At 36.4% G+C, this 9,744-nt stretch overlaps 2 protein-coding genes across 4 annotated transcripts in view; both read left to right on the top strand.

The window, feature by feature from the left end:
- The window catches only part of LOC121632600 (zinc finger MIZ domain-containing protein 1-like), a 111,932-nt gene extending 106,981 nt beyond the window's left edge, over positions 1–4,951 (top strand). For all 3 annotated transcript variants that reach the window (XM_041974227.1, XM_041974228.1, XM_041974229.1), the window contains 2 exons: positions 1,075–1,350; positions 1,450–4,951. In XM_041974227.1, coding sequence (XP_041830161.1) covers positions 1,075–1,350; positions 1,450–1,557 — 384 coding nt within the window. In that variant the 3' untranslated portion in view covers positions 1,558–4,951. The remainder of the gene's footprint in view (positions 1–1,074; positions 1,351–1,449) is intronic.
- Positions 4,952–6,512: 1,561 nt separating this feature from the next.
- LOC121632844 (peptidyl-prolyl cis-trans isomerase A-like) lies at positions 6,513–9,600 on the top strand. Its single transcript, XM_041974594.1, has 6 exons — positions 6,513–6,751; positions 6,938–6,968; positions 7,323–7,411; positions 7,502–7,598; positions 8,191–8,266; positions 8,889–9,600. The coding sequence occupies exons 1-6, from the start codon at positions 6,599–6,601 to the stop codon at positions 9,022–9,024; spliced, it is 582 nt and encodes a 193-aa protein (XP_041830528.1). The 5' UTR covers positions 6,513–6,598; the 3' UTR covers positions 9,025–9,600.
- Positions 9,601–9,744: the final 144 nt, after the last annotated feature.

Below are 9,744 nucleotides of genomic sequence, written 5' to 3' on the forward strand. Positions count from 1 at the left end.
TGTACCCATCAAGATAATTCAACTGCAAAAAATGACTAATTTAAAAAAAAAACTGAAAAAGTCAAGGAACCATATAACAATGCAAAGTTTAAGTAACCTAATCAAAAATAAATGACAATAAATGGTGAATGCCGCATGCACTTATCAATAGAGAGGTGTACCAGCTGGATGCATTGTCACTTTATTCGTTTGTTATCTGTTAATGTAGACATTTTTTCCTCTTAGGGCTTAATAATGTTCAGTGTTGAATATGCAGATACAGACAGTGCCTTCTGTACCTCCTCTGAGTTCATTTCAAGCATATTTCATTTTAAGGGAGCTTGATAATGGATAGCTGAACGGAGCAAACAGAGCAGCACCACTGAAAATTGTTGGAGTAGTGTTGTGCAATATAGTTGAACAGTGGAAGATACAAAGAAGAAGCCTTGCTCTATTTAAGGACTGTACAGACCACTGTCATCTACATCTTATGTCTCTTTCTGAGAATGTGCATTATCATGATATAATCTGTCATCATCATGTTTGCTGTTGAAATTGTCATTGGAATTCATAAGTGGGGATTTTTCTTTCAAATTTTAAAACTAACTTTAGAAATAAAAAAGAAAAACTCAAGTGAACTCTGAACTCTGTGTGGCGCTCTAGTGGATGTATTACCTAACAACTATGTCAACCTAAACCCTGCACAGGAGCATGTGCGTATAGACATTTGACAACATTTGAAACTGATGTACCTATTTACCTGCATAATGGGAGCTCATGTGAGACCTTAATAGGCCCAACTTGTGTCCCATAACATTGCTATACCTTTACACTCCATATATTTTGTGGTTGCTCTTGGTTGTTTTGTCAACCTCTTCCCCATGTCAACAAATTCACATGCATGAGGACAATCTGATTTTACAATAGGGATGATCTATCGCACAAAAAAAAGAAAAAAAGAAAGAAAGTTTAGCATAAATTGCTAATGGTTCTTTGTCCTCATTTTCTAAAAAAAAAAAAAAAAACTTGTTAATCATAAATTATTTTATCAGAAAAATTAGTTCCACTTTTAATCTTTTTTCACACTTTCTGCAGATACCTCATTCTGCCGGCACTGACCAGTCACACGGGCCGATGCAGCAGAGCCTACATGCGTCTCCACACCCTGGGAGTCAATCAGGGCAGCAGCTACACCACAGTGGGCCTCCTCAGCCCTCAAGGCAAGCTCCACCCTCTCAACAACCACCACCGCAGCAGCAACAGCCGCAGCAGCCTGGCCCTAGCGCCCATCCCCACAACGACCTGGCCTTCAACCCATCCAGCAGTTTGGACAGTCAAGCGGGGTCGGATATGCCTGAGCCATCGTTAGACGTGAGTACTGAAAAAGAAATCTGTGAAAGCTGATCAGATTATGAAGAGTTTCTTTGAATACTTATGTTCATTTATGTATTCACACTTTGTGTCTTCCAGCTTCTTCCTGAGCTCGCCAACCCAGACGAACTGTTGTCATACCTGGATCCCCCAGACCTCCCCAGCAATAGCAACGATGACCTTCTGTCACTTTTCGAAAACAACTGAGGCGTTTCAGGCACACAAACTTTTCCAACTGCCTGCAGCTTCCCCGAGAACCCAAGGCGGTCACTCAGTACTTGATAAACACAAAGATGCACTCCCTTTCTCTTCTTCCTCTCGTACAATTTTCATTCGCCAGTGCAGATTGACTGAAAGAGGTTCAAACTCAGAAGACCCTGCGGTGATACCTTTGACTGTGCAGCTATACTCAGTTGATTTTTTTATGCCCAACACACACTTGTGTATGTGTGCTTGTTAGTAAGGTGTTGTAGCATTTTTTTATTCACATTTGTCGCCTTTTGAAAAAGAAAAAGGAATTCACTGTTTAAAAGAAAAAAGAAAACCTGCGCTCTCTGGCCAGTGTGTTACATTTTGCAATCTCAGAGGCCACAGCTTCCTGGTGTCACACAGCTCCATTCCCTGGCTGGTCTGGTTAAATCACACTGTTTCGTCCACCACACACACAATGTTAAAGCACAAGAGATTCTGGCAATGCAAAAAAGAAAAACAAAATCAATCTTTACAAAAGGAATAAGATCAGTTAGAACACTATGTTTGTCTTTGACTAAATGTTTTCTAAAAAAATTTTTTGCTCTGTTGCCAACGTTTTAGAAAGATTTTTGGATTGATCGGCTTCCACTTTGTCTACAATGGTCTGTTCATTGAAGTTTGACAGCTGAAATAGAGAGGATTTATGCTCCAATACAAGAAGAAAAACAATTTATATTGCATACCAAGACCATCTATGTTCTACATATTGTATAGTTATTATTCCTCCTGTACAGAGAAGGGATTTTAATGGAAATGAAAGGTACACTATGAGAGATTGGGGTTCCTGTGATGATCTTGCTGCATTTTATTGCTTCCCTCTACAAATCCTTCCATGTCATCTGCTCTGCATGAGCCCTGGTGTCAGCTTTTTGCTAAAGTTGCATCCCTGTCCTTGTTAAATGATGTACTGTTTAAGTAGTCTACAGTCTAAAGTGCATGTGTGCCAAGCCCTCGTCTAGTGCTGTTCCAAGTGGTGAGAAAAGAAAAAAAAGAAAGTGTGGTTTTTATCAGTTGCTGTTTCCACAGGTCTTCTGTTTATAGGTTTGTCTTTGGTTTCTGTCAGAGTTAGAATGAGTTTATTTAACACTGAAGGGATGATACTGATGTCAGCAGTGCATTTATCATGTATCTGCTGTTTATTCAATATTATGTTTATTGTTTGTTTTTGTTTTTGTTTTGTTTTTTTTGTCGCTGCATAATTAAACTATCCATACATCTTTTGGGAAACTGCTCAACATCACCAAAGCTAGAGGGATGAGAATGGAAATGTTTGTGTTTGCTTGGCCCTGCGTAAAACTGTGAGTGCATGCCTGTCTGTGTGTGTGTGCGTGTGTGTGTGTGAGAGAGAGAGAGAAGAGAGGTGATGGTAGGACACAGTTTATCCATCACTGCTGTTTAAGAAGTGATTTTCTAAGCAGTATTGGTGCAAACCTTTTGTCACATTTGTTTTCAATTTCACTTTTTTGAGAAGAGTGCTGTTCAGTATGCAAATGTATTATTTTTTAAGAAATGCTATTGTACTGTAAATATCATTGTGAATATTTTTGTATCATCTCGATAATCTTTGTTCTTTGATCATTAGTCGTTCAAACCTAACCATGTATGCTCCCAGACCCAGCCACCCCATCAGACCACTGGATTTGTTTGTAACCAGCTGTTTCTCCTAAAAAAAAAAAAAAAAAAAATGACTCGAGTTGAAATCAGTTCATACATCTCATAAGCTATTTCCTGCAGGTCGTTACGTTTTCTCATCCCTTTTCCACACCTGTCATCTCTCACTGTTCTTCTCTTCCCTGTGTCACATGATTGTGTTGCATCATTTCATGTCTCAGATATCAAAACTCAGTTTGAAGCAATATTTTTATTTCATGCTAAAGTGAACTGATCCGGCAACGATCGATGATACTTTGCATTTTTTTAGTGATGCTGAGCTGCGATGGTTTTAAAAACACGTGGTATCAGCTGGCTTTCAGTGTAATTATTGAGCTATGTGAATATCATAATTGTTGCTAATTGTCAATACATGGTGGTATTTTAAAGATATATCACAACCATATTTTAAAGAAATTCATGATATTGTTTATATTTTTGTTATAGAAAAACGTGGCTTTTTTAAAAGCATGAGACCATATACATTTTTATCCCCTTTTTGTTCTTGGTAAATTATTTTGTACTGGTTTTCGTATTAATCTGTAAGGCTAGAAATCCAATTTCTTTCAACCATAGCAATGTGCTGAATTAACCAACCTGATTTTATGTAAACATTCTTTTAAATGTGATTTAAGGACTATTATTATAATTATTATTACCATTATTATTTGTTCCAGCTCAGAGCACTGACATGTTTCATACCCAGTCACAAGGAGACATCAACTTGTTTAACACACTGCCACATCTTTTTTTTAATTTTTTTTTTTTTATCTGAATTCAAATTTCCATGGGATTAGTTATTTCATAGTTTGTTCTTACTTTCAAGTGAGTCAATTTGGAGTTTAAGGCAGCACCCAAAATCTAGAGTTGCACAATCACAATGAAGGGCCATTTCTTTGGGGGATGTTGTTTAAAAAATAGAAAAAAAAAAGAAAAATGTAAAAGGATATATTTAAAAAAAAAGTGAGGGCCACATTCAACTTCCTGGCACAAAAAAGGATGCTGAGGGCTAGGCTAGTTAAATGTCCCAAGGATGTCTGTATATATGTAAATTAATATAGAGACGTGAACTGAAATGTATTCATTTTCCCTGGGAATGTGCATTGTTTCTTCAGAATAATAATTCTAAAAAAAAAAAAAAGCTTGCAACCCCTCTAACGGAAGTGGCTGAATATGGAAAATGAAACATGTTAGTTAGTGTCTGTGGGTATCTCTCAGCAATTTGTTCCCCTCTCTGTAATATACTTTCACCTCTTTTGTTAGGGGAACTGGGACAACTATATTTTACATGTACTATTTAGCCTAAGTGTTCTAGTCTCACCGGCATACTCCGAGGTGCTAAAGCTTAAAAAAGGAATTAAAAAAAAACAAGGTTACAAAGAAAACCGGTTCAAATTGTGGAAAATGGAGTTGGGAGTGATGGGTCCCGAAGATTGTAACCAAATCCATAGTTTGTACAATTTTTGATATCATGAACAGTTGGAAAAATTATAACAATCTAAGATGATTCATGCAATGTGGCCATTGTCTCTATGTTTGTACATTGTATGTACAATCATTTCATACTCTAAACTGGTCAGAAAATAAAGGAACTAATTGTGATTTTTAGTCTTGCAGAACTGTATGTAGTTAGATGATGTGACATCCTAATATTTATCTAATAAATATGTATTCAGATGATACCTGCGTCTCACCGTGATTTTGTCTTTTGTGTACTTCTGTTGAGCTCCAACAAGATGTCCTGTTTGGTTTTTATGATCAGTTTATCTCAGCATGATGATAAAAATGTAAGAAAACAGTTTAACCCTTTTAACTCTAAAGACGTATTCAAATTAATTTAATGGGGATATTGTTTATATAAAAGAAGAAGATTATGTAGCACACAATGTAGAACATGGGGTTATAACAATATAATTCACCTGAGCAAAAACAAAGAAAAAAGGCGCAATGAGCATATTAAAGGAAAGTAAAAATGAATATAGCCAATTTTGTTTGTAACCTCACAATTTCTTTATGGGGTTGTTGTAGTTCATTGAGGTAGGACAAGCCTATGTGTTACTTGATACACTCCTGGAGATTCCACTTATCACTTCTTCTTGCATTTAGGGCATTCATATTAACAAACACATATTTTCTTTCATTCTTTCAGTGTCCTGAATTAGTCACCTGAAGTAACCCAACTGAGATTTGCAAGCCTTGTAAAAGGATTATTTATTAGATAATAAGCTTTATGGTGCTGAGTGAGTCTTTGGAGACACAAAAGAATCTCTTGTGGTTGTAGAAGCATTGTGCACATATTTTTCCATTGAACTTATACTATTAGATCAGTGGTTCTTAACCTGGGTTTGATCGAACCCCAGGGGTTCGACAGAGGTCAAGACACACACCCAACTCATATAATTCGTGATGACACTCCCTGCTTGGCCATCATTGGCTGCAGGTGATCACACTACATTTTGTGCACCAGTAAAACATATACCTATGTCTGGAATTTGAAAAAAATCATATTTTATTTTTCAATAAAGAAGGGTTTGGTGAATGCGCATATGAAACTGGTGGGGTTAAGTACCTCCAACAAGGTTGAGAACCACAGTATTAAATGTTATTTTTTTGTTGGACAGTGAAAAGGGAGTTTCAGTTTTCCCCTTAGGAATGAACCCAGATAACATACTCCCACACAAATAAACAGATTCAGAAGTTAATCTACAACCTGTCAAAATGATTTCATACATAAAACCACCATTCTCAATACTGAAAAGCTAGGGAAGACAGTATCTTTTACTTTACTATTTACTTCATCCTTCTGTCTGTCCTTTCTCATAATTTTACCCTATTTTACACCCAAGTCTCTCTAAAAACAACAAAAAACTGGAAGCAAAACCAACTGGCAGTTTGACTGCCAGCTGTGTAAAATTATTGTGTTCAAAGCAGAGACAAAATACATGAAGTACACCCATATTCAAATCTGGAAAATGCATTTCATGTTATCACTCAGCTCATGTCTGTTTAATTTATTTACTATTTCATTTGAGATTTTAACAAAAACAAACAAAAATCACTTGTTAAATAGCTATCTAGATGTGTATGCAATTTGAGTAAAGAAATATTTATTTAAACTATTAACAATCAGTTAATCAAGATGAGATATGTTAATATTTCACTAATTAGGTTTTTAAGCATTATTTAATCCGTCTAAATAAAGTTCTCAAGCTAAAAGGAACTCGTGTAATCTCGCGAGATCTTAACCATGCGCGCTTTGTAAGGAGCCTTTCTTTACTTCCTGTATCTAAGTGACTTGTTCTCTGCCGACCTGAGCCAAGTGTTTTAACCGTGTAGCGGTTCCAAAATGTTGATTTTGTCAAACAGAATAAAATTTTGTTCTCTGGCTTTTACGGCGGCCCGCTTGTACAGTAGCGGCCCGGCAGCTGCTAATAAAAACCCGATGGTTTACTTTGACATTGCTGCAGACAACGAGCCACTGGGCAGAGTTACCTTTGAGGTGAGAATATTACAAAAATTGTATTTTATTCCTACTTTATCGAGGTCTTAATTCGTTTAAGTTATTTAAGTGAATTATATTCACTGGAAATTAGTCAGCTTGTAAACATTTAGACTAAAGTCAGTTTCCAGGATAACATGTCATTCACATTTGACCCCTGGGCGTTTTTCATTTTTGGTATTACAGCTCAACGCAGACGTTGTGCCAAAAACTGCAGGTAAGAACTGTTTCATTTCTTTTATCAAACACCAGATGATTAAAGGTTGAACCAGAAGCTGATCTAAACTGTAATCTGAGATGACTGTTACAGTCTATAAGCGAGTTGTGGATATTCAATTCTGCTATTTGACAGGATGATTTAACTAACAGTTGTCACTATAATAATCACTTAGAGATTTAGTAGTCAGTTTTATTCTTAATATACAAAAAGCAGGAAATTGTCACATTTGAGATTAGATTTATTTAGAATTACTCTAGATTATTTCTCAGAATAATTAACTGACAAATTGTGTAAGGTCATTTAAATCTGACACATTTTTCTTCATTTTTTCACCTTCATATAACCCTGTAGAAAACTTCAGAGCACTGTGCACAGGAGAGAATGGCTTTGGCTACAAAGGATCGATTTTCCACAGGGTAATCCCTCAGTTCATGTGCCAGGTAGGCTTTAGTCTCCATTATCCTGCTGTTTGTCTTTGTTGTTCACTGAGTTGTTTTATTGTAGTTACAGTGATGTGTTTGTGGCATCAGGGTGGAGACTTTACAAACCACAATGGAACTGGAGGGAAGTCCATCTATGGCTGGAAGTTTCCTGATGAGAACTTCAAACTCAAGCATACCGGCCCTGGTATTAACCGCCTCTGCATGCTGTGGTATTGCAGCGTGTCCTCTACTACTCATCATTTTCAGTTTTTAGATGTGTAGTCCAGTTACACTGAATACAAGATTTGGGAAGCTTCATTGTTTTCAGCTGTGATATTGAGAATATTTTGGGAAATATTAGAAAGCATTAGATGAACAATTTTTTAAGTTTTTCCAGGCAAACTGTAGATAAGGGATTAATTTTATTAACTTGGGTCTAAATATTGAGTTAAGCAGACAGTAAACATTATCTCTTGTATTGTTTAAAAAAAGTTATATACACATAATATATATAAATAAAAGTGGGAATTTACATTTCTCTTTTTAACATAAGTTTGTTTATTTGTTGCCACAAGGTGGCACTATTTTCAACTGTTCATAACCATTTTACATGGTGCTACAGTGTTCTTCCAACATTGGCATAAAATTAAAATGTGCTGATCTTTAAATGAAAGCTGTTTGATTTTGATCTGTTGTATAGATCTGTGGCGTACAATTTCACACAGATCTATTGGAAACACTTCATTTATTTCTTTTATGACTTTGATTTAACTGAGTCTGACTTTGTTGCATTTCAGGTATCTTGTCTATGGCTAATGCTGGACCCAACACCAATGGATCCCAGTTTTTCATCTGCACCACCAAAACAGAATGGTAGGAAACTTTTATTAAAAAAAAAAAAACACTTTATCATTACGTAAGTTTTAAGTAATGTCTGATGCTGTCTGGTGGTTTAAACTGTGCGATTTCTGGAGAACTGCTGACCTACAGAACAATCAGGAATCAGACTCCATCAGAAATGTTCAGATGATTACATTTAGATTTTCATGCAGAAATAATTTATCAGATCTTTTTCATTATTTATTTTGTACTTAGGTCAAAACAATGACACAAATGCAGCACATGTGGCAATTTAACAGGGAATCTTCACAGTCCAGTTACAGATTGCCTAAAGAAAGGTTGGTAGTGTCTCCTGAGTGTTAAGATGCTGCCGTAGTGAGGCAACACCTTCCTTTTTAAGAGAGTGCCAAAGATATATATATATATATATATATATATATATATATATATATATATATATATATATATATATATATATATATATATATATATATATATATATATACATACAAACACACACATTTGTTTGGAGGCCTTAAATAGCAGAATCACTGCAGGAGCTGCGCTATTGCTCAACATAAAGCAGCGAGTCAGCATTGATCGTCTCACTGTCCAAGGCAGCAATATTAAAACAAACCTCTTCTTCTTCATTTAGGCTGGATGGCGGGCATGTTGTCTTTGGCAGCGTGTCGGAGGGAATGGACGTGGTCAAGAAAGTGGAGTCCTACGGTTCACGGTCTGGGCGAACCTCCAAGAGGATCACTATCACAGACTGTGGAGAGCTCAAGTAGAATCCCATGTGAGCGGTGGGAGCAGCCTTGGTCTCATCTCCTGCTAACGGAGGAGTCGGAGTGAAAGAGGCTCATTCTTCAGTCAGGGCTGAAAATAGATTATCTCAGAACCTCTTTTTCTATGTTTGTACTTTAATGTCATGGTCATTTTTCATTTTTTAGGTCGCAGTAAACACTTAACTGTCAACCTACAAAAGGTTTATTTTTATGAAAATCTGTGGTTCTGCATTTAAAAGGAAAGATGTGTTTAATTTTGGGGGGTAAAGGGACATTTATTTGTTAAAAAATGATAGTGATCATATGATTTTCCAAAGATATTTCCAAGTGTAGTCTACACACTGGGTTATTACTGTGAAGTTCAGGGTACTTGCCCAAGGATAAGCTAGGAAGTTTGAGATTGATGCAGCAATCTTGGTTTTGCAAAACAACAATGGTACCTGCTGAGTTACAGCCATGATGTTTTCATGATATGTAAGTACCTGTCTGTTTTGTGAAGCATGTCAGTAGCATTTCAAAGGAGTAGTGTCCAGATAAGAATGTTGTACTTGAAGAAGTGGCTGAATTAAAGCTGTTTGACTCAAAGATGTGTCCATGGCTTTATTAGGAAAATGTTTTACTGCCAGCTGAGGAATAAGCTCAGTGTTCTCATCCTTTCCTTGTTTCTTTTCTTCATCGGCTTCAGCTGCTCAATGACAAAAAAATACATCTGGATCAGTTGAA

This window comes from Melanotaenia boesemani, chromosome 21 (assembly GCF_017639745.1).
Source record: "Melanotaenia boesemani isolate fMelBoe1 chromosome 21, fMelBoe1.pri, whole genome shotgun sequence".
In the NCBI taxonomy this organism is placed as follows: domain Eukaryota; kingdom Metazoa; phylum Chordata; class Actinopteri; order Atheriniformes; family Melanotaeniidae; genus Melanotaenia; species Melanotaenia boesemani.

Bases quoted from the DNA above. Each gene is read 5' to 3' on its own strand.
- LOC121632844 (XM_041974594.1), top strand. From the start codon at position 6,599: ATGTTGATTTTGTCAAACAGAATAAAATTTTGTTCTCTGGCTTTTACG. The intron at 6,752-6,937 runs GTGAGAATATTA...TTGGTATTACAG, and splicing joins TGGGCAGAGTTACCTTTGAG to CTCAACGCAGACGTTGTGCC. The intron at 8,267-8,888 runs GTAGGAAACTTT...TTCTTCATTTAG, and splicing joins TGCACCACCAAAACAGAATG to GCTGGATGGCGGGCATGTTG.